The sequence below is a fragment of the Agelaius tricolor genome, unplaced genomic scaffold (genome assembly GCF_023055355.1).
Source record: "Agelaius tricolor isolate 1412-34295 unplaced genomic scaffold, bAgeTri1.0.p SCAF_1, whole genome shotgun sequence".
NCBI classification, from domain to species: Eukaryota; Metazoa; Chordata; class Aves; order Passeriformes; family Icteridae; genus Agelaius; species Agelaius tricolor.
The window spans coordinates 42,296,644-42,312,565 of NW_027269261.1; the positions used below are offsets into that span (position 1 = coordinate 42,296,644).

A 15,922-nucleotide genomic window follows, 5' to 3' on the forward strand; every position below is an offset into this window, starting at 1 on the left:
CTTCACCACACCAGAAGCTACCGAACATATTTGAACTAGAAAACCTTCTGAAGTGCCTTACCACATTAAATATCCCTTGATCCTGATATTTATCCTGTACCCCAGCACCCCTGTAAAGCGAGACCAGTGTAACCCCATGTAGCACTGAGGCCTGGCTTGTCTTGGCAGCAGCGTCACAGAGGGAGGGTGAGCAATAGGACTCAGATCGTGTACAGGTGATAAAAAATGTGATGGCACTCCTCAAAAAAATGTTCTGCATAGCAGCTACGAGATTCTGTTGGATGGCTGGAAAGATCCCATTCTGCTACCAACTTCAGTAGCAATATTCACTGTCTCTGCCAGTTCTTGTAGGAAAACTTTTGCCCAGCATTATTAATCATCATCTTAAGCCAGAACTATATATAGTAGCTGCAAACCACCACTCCAGCACAGGTCACTCTCTAGAGCCCTGTGACAGCACAGAGTGCTGCTGTACTGTGTTGCATTTCATGCATGAAGGGTTTTTGTGTTCCCCCCCTTTGCACAGTGTGTGCATCTTGCACACCGGCTGCAGTGCAAAACTTGCTGCTAATAAACTTTGGGGGAGGAGAGGGGGCAGCAGTTTGATTACGTGCTTCCAGAGCTTTCCAAGCCACTTCCAATTTGTGGAGGTTTTATTTCTTTCTTCATCTCTCCACGTTCAGGGTAGGCAGGGGGTGGGAGAAGGTGCAGGCAAAAACTACTCTGCAGAAGGTGATTATGAGAAAGAGGATGGGTTTGGATGGGGCGGGCCTGAGCTTTTGGAAATGCTCTCCCCTTTTCTGAGAGCATCTGCCCGGAGACGAACAGATGTGGGCACCTGCGGTGACAGGCCACATATGCTCCATCCTATTCACAGGCATTCAGACACAGCCACAATGGTGAGGCTTTGTGCACTCGGAGTCACCAAATATATTAATCTGCACTCCCCAGAGCACCGCTCTCTTTAATTTTTCACCGGCAATAACATCTGATCTAATCTTCCCATGGGCTCCCCCGTGTCCCTCTTGCCCCTCCCGGAAAGATGTGAAGTTATTCAGGTCCCCACCTGTTGCCGGCGGGCTGCGAGCGGGTCTCGCTCCCGGCCCGCACCTAGGGTGTTATCCCGGGATAACGTGCGGCCCGGGGGACAACGGGGGTTCCCCTCCGCTGGCAATCGTCCCAATGAAAAGCGAACCCGCCCCCCGCCAAAGGTCGCGCTGCCCGGGGGGACATAAATCTCCCAAGTGCGACTCGGGGGGGTTTGAAGCGATTTCGGTGCGCGACGCTTTCATGTCCCCCGCCCCGTCCCTCCGTGCCGACCGGGTTTGTTCGGGGGCACAATGGCCCCTCCGGCCCCATTGTGGCCATACAAAGCCCAGGGACCACAGCCCGCGGGCGGGGACAGCCGCGTTTGCCAGCGGCCCGGCCCCTCACCGGCACGGCCCGGCCCCTCCAGAAGCACGGCCCGACCCCTCACAGGCACGACTTGGCCCCTCCACAGGCACGGCCCGGCCCCTCCACAGGCACGGCCCGACCCCTCACCAGGCACGGCCCGGCCCCTCCACGGGCACGGCCCGGCCCCTCACCAGCACGGCACGGCCCCTCCACAGGCACGGCCCGGCCCCTCACGGGCACGCCCCGCTCCGCCGCCGTGCGCAGGCGCGGCCCCGCCCGCCCCGCGGGAAGCGGAAGCGGCGCTCGGGTCAGTGCCGGGCGGTGGGGCTGGGGCCCCCGGGGCTCCCCAGGACTGGGCCGGGCCGGGCCGGGCCGGGCCGAGCCGAGCGGGGCGGGGCGCTGGGGTCCCGGGGTCCCGGTCCCGGGGTGCGCGGGCAGCGCGGGCAGCGCGGCCCGGGAGCCGCACGGACTCCGGGGCGGGGGGTCGGTCCTGCCGGGGCTGCACGCAGCGGCCCCCGCACCCTGCGAGGTCCTTTCCGAGCCAGACTGTGATTAAAAAGGGTGGCATTCAGAACTCTGTCTTTAACTGATAGGTTTCGGGAATGCTTTTAAAAGCTGTCTATTCACTGTACTTTGTAAACTCACTTTCCTTTTCCTTTTGAGTACCATAAGCATGTATATTTCTTAATAAAAAACCAAAATCTGTCCTCGTTTTTCTTGTATTGTGTTCTTCTCTATACGCTATTAACCTGAAATCTCCCTCACTGGGGATACTCAAGAACCGTCCAAACGCAATCCTGTGCTGTGTGCTCTAGGATGGCCCTGCTGGAACAGGCAGGTTGGACTCGTGGTTCCTTCCGGCCTTACTCATTCAGTGTGAATGAATGAGTGAATTTTGTTTGGTCATACTTACCAGAATCTTTTGATATTTATATTTTTCACTGATACAAAAGCCAGAAGTGGAAGGGAAAATGAATGAGTACTTATGTTCAGTTTGCAGAGGGAAACGAAACTGTTTCAAATTGTTAAAAGCTGTTAACTATCAGCAAATGCAAAAAAATAACAGTTCTGTTTCCAAGCAGCTTTTAAAAATATTATTGTAGAATTTCATTGTTTTCCAGTATTGCATCTTAGAACATTGTTTTTATTTCTCTTCTTTCAGACTGCTGTGAGTTTTGGAGATCAGCCATGGGTGTTAGAGGCTTGCAGGGATTTGTGGCAAGAGTTTGCCCTCATGCATGCCAAACGGTAGATCTGAGAGAAATGGCAGAAAAGCATCGCATTGATCATCCTGACTGCCCACCTGTTATCGTGGTAGATGCCATGAGTTGTGTTAGACGCTGGTACACACCAGAATCCTGGGTGTGTGGTGGCCAGTGGCGGGAGTACCTTGCCATTTTAGAGGATTTTATCAATGCTTTTATGGCAGCTGGTATCAAGTTGGTGTTTTACTTCGACGGAGTGGTAGAAGAGAAAAAGAGAGATGAGTGGATCAAACGGAGGAGGAAGAATACTGAGGAAATAGCCAGATTGTTTCAGTTTATCAAGACTCACAGGAAACAGCCAGGGAGAGAAATGTTTGTTCTTCCTTCAGCTCTGCCTACTTTTACGCGTTATGCCCTGAAATCACTCGGTCAAAAAACAGTCTGCACGTTGCAAGAGGCAGACTTTGAGGTGGCTGCATATGGTTTGCAGCACAACTGTATGGGAATTCTGGGGCAAGATAGTGACTACCTCATCTATGACACATGTCCCTACTTTTCCATTGAGAACCTCCGTTTGGACAGACTGGTCACTGTTAGGTACTCTCGAGAAGTTCTTTGCCGTGTGCTGGGTATTAGTTTGACACACCTTCCTCTCTTTGCATGCTTGCTTGGCAATGATATTGTTCCAGAAAGCATGTTGGAAGGATTTTGGAACAAATGTTTAACCAGCAGTCCCCACAGGAACCGCGGCTACAACAGAACAAACATACTGCTGTCTGTAGCAAATTACATCTCAAAAATGCCATGCTCGTACAGCAGCCTGAAACACTTGGAAGAGATTCTACCTCTGGGATCAGACAAGACATTGCTCTGCAGAGGAGTGAGCTCCTACCTTTTGCCTGGGCAGCAGTCTCCATGGGTTCCTCCCAATGAAACAAATTTTCAAATGTTATCCCTTCAACAACAATCAGCTCTCTGTCAAGATAAAGAAATCTTTCAGGTAACTTGTTTTTTAAACCTGAATCATCACTTCATTGCCATGACTAGTTAGTGGACGTTAGTGATCAATCTTACTGATTTAAATTTGCTTGTGCAAGAATCTTTTGTCTGTTAAGTAGACCCCCAGTTACAATTATTGCATGCATTAATATGAGCACAGATGCAGCACATTTAATAAAAAGTAGTTTCTCTCTTTTTGAAATATCAGGTAGGTCACGTAATGGGGAGCAGCTCCTGTCTAGCCCAGCAGCTGGACACAGAAATGTACTTCCCATGTATTATATGACTTCCCATGTTTATATGATTTGTGTATTGACTTGGTTTTTACTTTGAGAACCCACAGGTCAGCCATAAGCTGGTCAGTTGTCTGCTTGGCTATGCCTTGCAGTGGAGGTATCAAAGGTAGCTGTGCTAAGAATGCAGAAGTTGAAATTGCTTGTGGTGGAGACATGGAAATTCCTACAGAATCATGTCAGAGTCATAGAATGGTTGGGGTTGGGACTAAAGATAACCTAGTTCCAAACCCCTGCTCTGAGCAGAGAGGCTTCCACTAGATCAGGTTACTCAGAGCTCCATCCAACCTGGCCTTGAATACTTCCAGGGATGATCCAACTCCTCTCTTGTCAGCCTAAACCAGTGCCTCACCACCTTCACAGCAAACGACTTCTTCTTAATATCTAATCTAAACCTACTCTCTGTTGGTTTAAATCCATTTCCCCTCATCCTGTCACTACAGACCCTTGTGAAAAGTCCCTCTCCAGCTCTTTTGTAGCCCCGTTTAGGTATTCGAAGGCTGCTCTAAGGTGTCTCCAAAGCCTTCTCTTCTCCAGTTACACAACTCCAGTTCTCAGCCTGTCCTCATAGCAGGCATGTTCCAGCCCTCTGATCATCTTTGCAGCCCTCTGGACTCACTCCAACAGGTCAAAGTCCTTCCTGTGCTGGGGATGTCAGAGCTGGGCACAGCACTCCAGGTAGGGTGTCACCAGAGCAGAGTAGACAGGGAGAATCCCCTTCCTTGCCCTGCTGGTCATGCTGCCTTGGATGCAGCCCAGGGTTCAGCTGGCTCTCTGGGCTGTGAGCACACGTTGCTGGTCAAACTCACAGCTCAAGCTGCTTACTCAGCAACACCCTAAAGCCCTTTTTAGAGCTGCTCTCAATCCATTCTCCATCCAGCCCAAATTTGTGGTCAGGATTGCTCCAACCCAAGTGCGGAATCTTGTACTCAGCCCTGTTGAAATTGGTGAGGTTTGCACAGACCCACCTGTCCAGATTCCTCTGGATGGATCCTTTCCCTCCTGCATGTGGATGGTACACACAGCCTGGTGTCACCTTGCCAAAGGAGCACTCGATCCCACTGTCTGTGTTCCTGGCAAAGATGTTAAACTGTGCTGGTCCCAGTACTGACCCCTGAGGACACCACTTGTCACTGGCCTCCCCGTGCACATCGAGCCATTGACCACAACTCTTTCAGTGTGACCATCCAACCAGTTCCTCATCCACCAAGAGGTCCATCTGTGAAATCCATGCTTCTCCAGTTCAGGGACAAGGATGTTGTACAGGACAGTGTCAAATGCAATAAGTCTGTATTTTGTCATTTTTGGTTCAGCTTAAATTATCCTTGTTTTCATTGTCCCTGAATGACCCAAAAGCACTTCAATGGGTTTATTAATTCCCAAAGGTCAGGGGTGCAGTAGCAAGTTTTAGTTATGGCATCCCATATGGACAGGGATGCACTGGTGTGGGGGTAAGATACAGTATGGCAGATTGAGTCACTCTGGGAAATTGGATATATTAGCTTAGGGTGGTGTACCTGGCTAATAGAAAATGTGCTACCTTGCATCAGAGTTTATGGTACAGAAGTAAGTCTAGAGTACAATTCTGTCAATTCGTGGCAATTAAGATAACATATTGAGATTTTTTTAAAAAATCTATACAAGGAAGTGTATTTTAGAGCCTGTATTAGCCATCTGTTACTCCCTATTTTATTAGGTCCTTGTAGACTTCAAACACAGAAGTTTTTTTTTCTTTCTCTTGCTTATCTTGAGCATTTTCTTTAAAACTATTTTTGTTTCCTCATGTTACTCTAAAGTAACAATATAATTTACATTTTGCTTTCTAAAAAGACTATAAAACATTTTATAACTGCATTGTAACCTATGTAGTGCTCATTTCAGCTAAACTGTAGATATATTTGGGTTTTTATATTCACCACACATAGCTACACTACATATCACTTTTTACTGTTGTAGTTAAATAGAAGATTTTTTAAAAAATCAGCAGCCCTACATCATAATAAGGTGTTGAAAAATCTCTTTCTGCTTGAAGTGCAAGGAATAAACAGCCAGAATGCAATTATCTAGGTTGGATTATGGCCAGGACAAAAGTGGCAATATCCTTATTCCTTAAGAGAATTTACCATGTGGTCTTTATGACAAATGGTCATTATTTCTTGGCTTGGTCTTTAATTTGAAGGGTTGAAGTTCTGAAGCATCATGCTGAGCTGCTGCTCTAATAAAATAATAATGTTTAGAAACTCCATTGAAGAGCACTTCCCTGTTGCTGCAAGAATCATGCATGAAGCCAGTCCCTGGGCCAAGGAAATTACAGTCAAAATGTTAGACATGTTAACTTCTCTTTTGTTTTTGTTACAAGTGTTCAAATATTTGAATATGTAATGTGTGTGCTTTGCTTCATATTTTGAAACCCTTATGTAGCCCTGCTTACCTTGCACATTGTCTGAGCTTCATGTAAATGGCACACAAAGCTCAATTCCCACCATGAGGGCATAGCCTCCTGTTGCTGTTTCTCTCAGAAGAGCATAACTTTCTAGCTGATTGTAGGTATGAATCAGAAATATTTTTCAAGATACAGACATTGAATACAGCAGTACTTTTGAAATCAGCTTGTAGTTTTTTCAGTACATAAGGATGTGTAGCTTACTGGAATATTGCAATAAGCTAGTGTTGTTGATGGTCTCATCTGTGGCTGGTTTCTGTGCAATAGTTCAGTGCTTCATTAAAATCATGCTTAGAAATACTTGATGCTCTGTTTTAATTTTATACAAAAGTATACTTGATGGGATTACATTGTTTACACATATTAGGAATATTGAAGTATTTCTGGCAGGGAAACCTTTAATTTATTGTGTAAGTGCTCTGTTGATTGGCACTGTACACAGAAAGTATGACATTTTAGTAGAATTAGTTTTGATCACTAATTACCCAGTGAATGACTGCAGCTTTCACCTGCTGAGTTCCCGGGTTTGCAGATACTGGAATTCTGCAGAAATGGTGAATTTGTTTCTGGGCAGTGGTCCAGTAACTCCTAGTGAAAGAATCTGTGGTAGCTTCAGCTGGATGGTACAACCCAAATAGTACAACTGGCCCAACACATGCAGGGAATGCAGAGCAGAGAAACATCAGTGCCTGCTCACCATATGGCACAGGTCCTGGAGAATTTGTTAGTGGCACCCCATGGAAATACTCACTCTGCTCAGCTGTTTAAACACCCCAAGTTTTGGTCTGGGATTGTGCAGTAGAAAGTCTGTCTGTCTGTGCACTTGACCAATCCAGATTTCCAGTGTTACTGGTTGGAATTCTGTGCTGATGAGCACAGAATGATGCTGAGAGCATCTTTGTTGCTTTCTCACCTAGGCTCTTCCAGACCAGCAGACCCTGCTGGTGCTGAGGCTGCCTGTAGCCAGCTGCTGTAGCCAGATGTGTTTGCATCCAGTGCATGGTTAATGTGCAGCCTGGGTGATGCTGTTAATTCTGCTTTTCAGCAACATGCCTACAGACCTGGTTTTCCTCACTAGAGTAGATGGCATTTCTTTTCACAGTGGAGAGCTATTGCAAAGTAAAAGTATGGTGAAATTAAGTATTCTAATTTTACCAGAATGTAAACTACACCAAGTCAGGTCAGTAAAGAAATACTGCTGTCTTATATAGTTCATCTTGTGATAAAATTGAAAGTTTGCATTTTGTCGTGCCTTCACTCGCTGTTTAAAGAATGAAGATACATTTTCAGGTGACCAAAGGAGGGCAGCTATGCTAGAATTCAGAATTAATTTTAAGAATAATTACTTTCTAGAAAACTGTTGTTCAAGCTTTTAAATTTTTCAAATTAAAGGAGGGGCTAAGAAAGGTAATGACAGTTTTCCTGGGGATTCCTCTCCACAAAAAGATGAAAATAAACTATATTGGTGTTATTTGAAAAAGCACTTGTTCCCTCCCTGGCTATTCCCTCCATTTCTACTGATAGAGAAATATCTATTTCCTCAAACAGTGAATACATGTTGTTACTTTTTGATTATTCTTAACTTTGGAGATAATGCCTTCTTCCTTCTTTGAACTAACAGTTAGCTAAAGAACAGCATATCCAATCTGAAAATTATTCGATCTTCAATATCCTGAGTCATGGAGAGATTGAGTGCAGCAACTCCTTGGAAGATGACTATGATACAGAGATTCCTGGACAGGCACTTATCTACCGCCCTGCTCGTCAGCATATTTATTCTATCTTGCTGGAATCTGGAAAAGGTAAGGATTAAACCACTTACACCATTGTACTTTCAATTTTGAAATTAGAAATACTGAATTCATTGCTTCAGTATTATCAGCATTTAGGATAGAAAATGCATTTAGGATAAAAACTCCAAACAGTTCAAATGTAATTCTTATGGAAGTAAGAGAAAATGTGAAATTGTGGGGCTTTTTCTACATGCTGCTCCATTTCAGTGCTTTTAAAGTGATTTTTAAAAATTGGAGCTTTTTTCCTTGCTAAATGGGAAGTTGTGAAAGTTGTTAATGATTAAAAAATTGAGCAAAGCAATGGTCTTTACGAGATTTTTGAAAGTTTGAAGGTATATGAAACCAAATGTTCTTGGGTAAGTGTGGCTCTGGATGAATTAGTGAGTTGTAATACACTTTTACAGAACAATAATGCACTGTTAAAGTTTTACCTTCTGTTGATTTTAAATCTGCAATTTTCAGACCAGTCAAATACAGTTACTGTAATAATACAAATGCAAGTAGTCATGCCAGCTATTATTAGTTCTTTCATCCAAGTGCTAGAAAATATGATTTCCTTATCCAGTGGTATAAACAGATTCGGTAGCAGGTCCTTATATCTGTGCTTGCATTCATCTCCTTGAAGACAGAGAGTTCTTTATTCACATCCTTGGACCAATTTCATGTTCTTAAGACTTCCATTAGTTAAGTGTTATCTTTACATTGTCTTTCAGCCAGTGAGTTGAAAATTAAAAGTGTACTGAACTTTACTCTTTTGAATGTGTTGATTTCTCCGTGGTAATCGCTTTACATTTTATTGATCAAAGTGCACCGCCATCAAACCTAATATTCAAACTATTTGCTTAGAAAGGCACAAAAAGGTAATTAAGTACATGATTTCACTCAGCAGCCAGAGGTTGAAGTTGTGCCATAATAGGAAAAACTGAATCAGAGTTTACATAGCAATTTGGAGAGAATAACAAAAATCCCAGCAGTAATCATGCACATCTGTCATTTTTCATTTTTTGGTGTACTGCTTCCAAATTTTGTATATAATTATAACTTGGTTGGGTTTTAGTTATTCATCTAAACAGCAGGATATTCATTGATGTTTTCAGAAACACCCAGGCCAAAATTCCTAATTAACAGTTGTTGCTGCAAGATGGCAGGGTAGTAGGCAGGTTAGCATTTGTGTTACAGTGGGTTTAGTACTCAGAGAAGATTAGAATTGAAATACAGAAATGTTTATTTAGTCATATTGAAAATGAAATTTTAATGTGAGAGTTGTCTTCTTTTAAGGAAGTGATTTTAGAATAAAACGACAGATAGCATGGGTTATTTATTCTCAGTTCAGGCTTCCAATTCTAGTGATAATTTTCTAAACTAAGTCATAGTTTAGAAAATCAGTCCTTAACCCTTCCAGAAAGGTAGGTAGATTGTGTCTGCATGGGTGCCTCTATTAAATCTGCATTTTCAATGCATGTGTCTACCTCTAACTGCTTTAACCATGTCACTTCCTAGTAGTTCATGAGCTGTTTTTTTATTCCAGTGTATATAGTTGCTTCTAAGTCAAGAGCATAAATCATTAGTCACAGTCTGTATTGGAATGCCTAGGTATGTGTAAGCGTTAGGTTTTATGGATTCACTGCTAGACCTACAAAGCTTTGTTCTTTACAAAGTAAGTAGAATCCTTTGCCAGTTTCCCTCAGATGAGATCAAGTTGATTGGTTTTTGTAATTTGTTAAGGGATAGGATGGGAAGAAGTAGTCTACACTGTCTGTAGGTTGTAGTATAATGTAGAATGACATTGGGTTAGCATTATAAAAGAGTTTGCTGGAGCAAGACAACAAATTAAATTAGTCCATGTGGAGTCTGCCACCATTTTACAGCTGCTGATGTAGCACATTTGAAGCTAACTCGACTAACTCTACACAATGTTTGCTCCAGTTTGCTGTGATCATGCATGTGTTAGTGATCCTCTTTTTTACTCCTTAATATCATCAATTAAAATATGGTGGAAAGTGACCTCTTTGCAGTTTGCAGATTACTTACCGTTAATTGGCAAAGCAGACAAAATTTAGTAAAAGTAGTGGTTACAGTCTTAGAACAGGTTAAAGCTAAAGTAAACCGTTTGCCCTACTCTGAAACAAGAGACTGTTAGTTCTGAATGTCTAGATTTTTAAGGGTGCTTAAGAGACCCACAAATCCATAGGAGCAGAATGTCATATCCTCTGAAGCCATTGGCCCATACCATGCCACTTTGCCTGAAGTCATAGTGGGATGTGTTGCTTTTGCTACCAGTGCCACTTCAAATAATTTTCTTGCACAGCCACTCATTTCAATCTTTGCACATTGTCTCAGTTGTGCTGCTGCAGCTGTTTGTGCAGCTGTGTGGTGGCCTAGTTTGAGAAACTGAAAATAGCCTCTGTCTCTCTTCCCTGCCTTTTTTGTAATCAGGTAACTAACCTGCTCTGTTTCCCTATCCGGCTCTGTGGAGCCACAAGCAGCTGTGCTGAAACACCCTGAGGGAATGGCAGGGAGTGGGAATGAGCAAATCAGTGCTTGCCTGTAAAAGATAGCAGAGCTGCTGAAACAATTGCTTATATAACATTGCCTTTGGTATAGTTTGGTGTGTGGTGCACGTACCTTTACTCATGGAAATGTTGGAGAATCACAGCCTTATTTTTGATGCTACAGAAATAAATAGGGGGGCTGATGATGATTCTGACAACATGGGATTTGTTGTCTGTGTATTTCAAAAGTGTACTTATAATTCACTGAGCCATTATGATCAGTATGTGAAATATTGCATACGGTGATAGAAATTGTCAACACTTTAGCATCTTTCTGAGAAAAAGTACTTCTGGAAAAATTCAAGTAGGAGGGGAAAATAACAGTAAATAATACACCCTGATAGGCCAGCCAAGCTTTCTTATGTGTGGAAAGGGTTCAGAACAAAGCCAGCAGGTTTTGGCACTAACACAGTCCATGAAAATACCTGCACCTGCATGTCCATTGCCAATTAGGAGGTTATGTAATGTAGCCTGAGCCCGTGGCCAGCTCCTCGAAGTCCTGGCATCACTCCCAGTTCTAACATTAGCAGGCCAGACTGATTCTTGCTATGACACTGTCAAAACCAGTCCCTTAGCAGAATTTTTGCCAGTTATCACCAGTGACCACTCAGTAGAGTTGGGGTTGTTGCAGGTGTAGAGGAGCACACATAACAGCATTTTCCAACTCTCTCATGGTTTGCACATAGTTGAAGTTTCCTTGGGCTGCCTAGGCAGTGCTTTCACAGGTCATTCAGAATCTATTTAAGCAAAGGAACTGCTTTTTTTAAAAATTTAATTGGTGATATTCTTTATATGCATTGTGGGGAAAACAGTTGGGGTTTCTTTCCCCAAGACATTTCCATGCAGAGAGGGTTGACATTTAGAAATCATATCTCCACTTTGTTCTTGGTATGTTAATGGGCCATCAATTTGCAGGACTTTGCTTTCAGCTATATTTATTTGGCTATCTATGTGAACAGTGATATATGTTTGTTACTAATGGGCTGTAGTAATGAAAAGCACTCAGCTGATGTGGGGCTATGTCCTGTACCTACATTCACAGGCATGTAAAGAATGAAACTGTAGACTTCCTATCAGCTTCCCTTTTTACTGTGCATCAATGGCTGATGTCAAAAATACTCTCTCACTGGTATTTAGAATCAAGACACATTTTGGTATGTTTTTCTATGAGTTGTGGAACTCATAAAGAGCAGTGCTCCTCACCAGCAAAGTTATTCTATCTCCATGTTTCTTTATACCATCTTAACTTCTTCTCATGTCCTTGACAACTCCCTCCTGCAGTATATGGTGTTCCTAAGCATGTTCCCTATTGTTTCTTGCTCTTCCCAAATCCCATCTACCTTTTCTCTCATCTCTAGCTTTTCTACAGCTGTTTGTGTATTGATTTGCCATTCAGTCTGTTTGGATACAACAGGTAAGTTGACTTTCCTGCCTTTCTTTCAATTGGTGCCCTAATAGGATCCCTCTGTCAGCTGACTCTTCAGTTTCACAAAATGTTTAGGACTTTTGAAATCTGTTTGAAATCACTTCTCCTTTGGCAGATTTAGCTGAAGCAGAGCAGTACATCCATGAATTAATTACAAGACAGATGTCCTAATTGCATTAGGTTTGCCTCCTTAAGAAACCAGGCTAAAATTTAGGAGTCTGAGTGAGCTGAATAAATTAAATAAAGCAGAGTAATCCACACACTAAATCTTAAAACTGAATGTTAAAACATCAGAATGTTTCTGAAAGTGATTTTGGGTTATTTGATTGAAGGGTTTTGTAAATGAAATAATGTTATCATAGACAATGATTTATAATCAAGATGTGAGATTATTCAGCTATTGGAATGTACAGTTTAAGGCTTTTGTCCCCTCCAGTGTAGGCATTTTAAATTTTATTTTTAATGTCATTGGTTTTTGAATAGATAAGCATGGCAAGTCATGTGTAACACAGTCTCTCATACTCCATGTGTTGGTTCTGCAGTCCCTCACCTTTATTCAGAGTTTGTGCTGCAGGTCCATGAGAAAGGAAGGAAAGGAAGGAAGGAAGGAAGGAAGGAAGGAAGGAAGGAAGGAAGGAAGGAAGGAAGGAAGGAAGGAAGGAAGGAAGGAAGGAAGGAAGGAAGGAAGGAAGGAAGGAAGTTGTAAAACAGATTTTGTAGTGTTCTTTTTCCCTTCTCTTACCCCTGACATTAGAAATTCATCTGAGGAATTTCTGCCCTTGCACGGTAGCACAATACTTTTTCATTCATGTCAGCAGTTATCTCCGGCATTGAGCTGTGAGTGAGATCAGGAAATTGTGTGACAAAACCTTTTTGGATGGACAAGGAAAGGACAGTGTTGGAAAGGTTTGTTTGGTTTGGTTTAATCTAGGGGAAGTTTTTGATTAGGGTTCACATGGCATCAAAAATACTTGTGCAGTAAATTTTAGGGAGTTTGGAATTGGTGATAAAAGGCAGGATTTTTAACGGATAATGGCTTTAATATTGGTTGAGAGCTGGAAGAAATTAGAGATGCAATCCTGTGAATCTGGAAAGGGACAAGGGAAGGAAAAAAAGTAAATATTTGAAAACTCTACTCCAAGTGCCCAGGACTAGCTAAATCTCTTTAATTCATACTGTTTACCAGACTACAGACAGGAAATTTAGGGCACTGTGATATGGGTACCATAACCAAAATCTGGACAGAATGCAAAACACCATTGATAGTAGCACTGATTCTATGTTTGTTTGGGGTTTTTTTAATGAAGACTTGCATTTGAATGATTTTGAGCTGGTTCTTGTAAATTGGATAGTCTGCATTTCAAAAATTCTTAAATGCATAATTTTTTTTTTCCTGTGGGTTGGTTTGTTTGGGTTTCTTTAAGCATCAAATAGTTAGATGCACAATTCCTGAAGTCCTTAAATTAAATTTTTAATTTAAGGGCCATCTTTAGAGGGGCTGAGCAGGGTTCAGGTTAGGGACTAGGAAAGCCACTTGAAGTATTATGTATAAACAATTCCTTTATGCTCGATAAAAGGTCTGGAACAATGGGCTGTAAAAGCTCTGCATCTGATGGTGGGGTGACTCCATTGCTGTCAGCTTTCAAATAGCCATCAAGGCTTCCCTTTTAAGATTTTGGCTCAAACCCTGACACAGGAAACGTCAGGGCAAGTTGGGAGGTGACTCGTATTAAGCTCTGCCTGGATATGTGGCAGTGTGACAGTGCTGAGAGACTGGGGTAGCTCCTGCAGGTCCCTGAGCTATGGCACATGCCCCCAGAGCTTCCTGAGCTGCCTTGGGCTGGAAAGACCTAAGCCTGTTTCAGAATGTTTTCCACAGACTCTTGTATTTACAGTTTTGGTTGCAGTTCCCCAGTCCAAACTCATGTTTATAGTACGTAATTGAAACTCTCTTTATTTGTTCTGATGATTTGTCATAAAGATACTGAAACAATTTTTTCTTGGTTTGTTTCTAAAGCTGAGCAAACAAGTCATCCAGTGCCTTCTATTTAGAATCCTGATCACAGCTTATCCCAGCTGTTACAGTAGTGTCAATACTTGCATTTGACTTACTGATCCAATTCTGTCTTTTTTAGGTGGAACCTGTCCTTTGGTAAAAGAGTGGTTTGTCTATTTTGGAAATCCTCTCAAGCAGCCGGACCTGATACAACCTGTACAACCTCCTGTAACAGGTAGAATAAAAATGTGTATTAATCTAAACTGAAAGAACCACTTCACTAAAATGAGGTTGGACAATCCATCATATGTTTGATATAGAATCCAGGATGACTGTGGAGAACAAGGAGCTAAAGAGCTGCACCCTTGTAGTTGCTTTTAATTACCCTTTGTAAATATAATAGGATTCAGCTTTGAGATACATGTTTTTGCTGATGTTTTGTCTTGTTAAACCCAGTGCTAATTCAAACATCAGTTTTAAAATGCAGACAATTTCTTAGAAGTTCTAAATACTGCTCTGAGGCCAGGATAAGTGGTGTGTGGGGCCATAGTAAAACTTGTCCATTAAGCTGTTTGACAGATTGTGTTAATGAGAACAGTGGAGAATGTAAAAAGGAGTCATTTTTATATAATCTCTGACAACCCAGAGAGAGATTCCAGCTTTTAATTAAAAATAAAATTGGGCTGTTTCTGTGAAGCTGTTTCTACTCTCTTAAGTATATTGTGTGGTTTTATCTTCTTCCCTTTGGTAAAAAAAACACATTAATGAACACTCTTAGTGAAATTGGAGTTATGAGAAATGTGTTACATTTATGAGGAAGTATCATACATTTCAGTGAAAAGATTGAGCACTGTATATATATAATTGTGTGTATATATATATATACACAATTATATCATTCAGTATAAGTTTAGGATGAGAATTAAACAATTTTATTATGTCAAGGGGAAAGTTGATTTAAGTGTTCATTTGTCCATGCAGTTGAATTCATCCTTGATCTCACAGCTCTCTCTCTCTCTGTCATCTGTTAGCAAATGGATCAGCAGCTCAGGGATTTTTCTAGTCTTTCACATGAAATGTATTTGTTCCACTGATATACAATAGCATTGATATTTTGTTAAGAAAAGTTACTATCTAGTTACTATCCAAAAGTTACTCAGCCTTTGGACAGTAATTACCAGCTCATCTTCCTTGGGCATCCTACATCTTCTGTAGCAGTCTTTGCGCTGATCTGGTCTAAATCCAAATTCAGAAGCTGAAATGCAGGCACGTCTTTGTAAATTTATAGTAAAGTTTCTTTTTCGGTATCCAAAGATTGAATATTTATCTTCATATTTGAAACTCATATATTTAATGAGAGTCTTTGAAATCAAAGATGAAGGAAAATCAGTTGCTTTTTAGATATCATCCTTTTCAAAATCCTTTTTAAAGGACTGTTCAGAAAGAATTGGTTATATAGACAAAGTACAAAAGAGTTTTTATTTGATATACAGTACTTTCACTGTCCAGTACACAATATTAGGAGAGTGATTATCTAATTGGCTTTATGATAGTAAGAAATTGCTGTGAAATTTTTCAAATGGAATATGAATATGCAGAGTGAAAATTCATCAGTTTGTCCTGTGCAAATGTTTTATTTCAGCATACAGTGGTCTGGGAATATGCTGAAAAACAAGGAAACAGAACTCAACAAAATATAAACTGTACCTATGTAGTTACATTTCAAATTGTCTGGCAAATATACTGTATTTATTGTTGTGACATTTTCCCTCCCAGATAGTATACTTGCTTCCTCCCTTTCTGGAGAATGCACTTAATCT

General features: G+C 41.8%; 1 protein-coding gene across 2 annotated transcripts in view; it reads left to right on the forward strand.

Moving 5' to 3' along the window:
• The first annotated feature begins 1,661 nt into the window (after positions 1-1,661).
• The window catches only part of FAM120B (family with sequence similarity 120 member B), a 48,091-nt gene continuing 33,830 nt past the window's right edge, over positions 1,662-15,922 (forward strand). The window contains exons 1-4 of one of the 2 annotated variants that reach the window (XR_011679850.1): positions 1,662-1,702; positions 2,558-3,600; positions 7,957-8,137; positions 14,242-14,337. Coding sequence is in view for 1 of the 2 variants with exons in the window: in XM_071431341.1 (XP_071287442.1) it covers positions 2,584-3,600; positions 7,957-8,137; positions 14,242-14,337 (1,294 nt within the window). In the remaining variant the exon portion in view is untranslated. The remainder of the gene's footprint in view (positions 1,703-2,557; positions 3,601-7,956; positions 8,138-14,241; positions 14,338-15,922) is intronic. The other variant, XM_071431341.1, reaches the window with a different exon arrangement.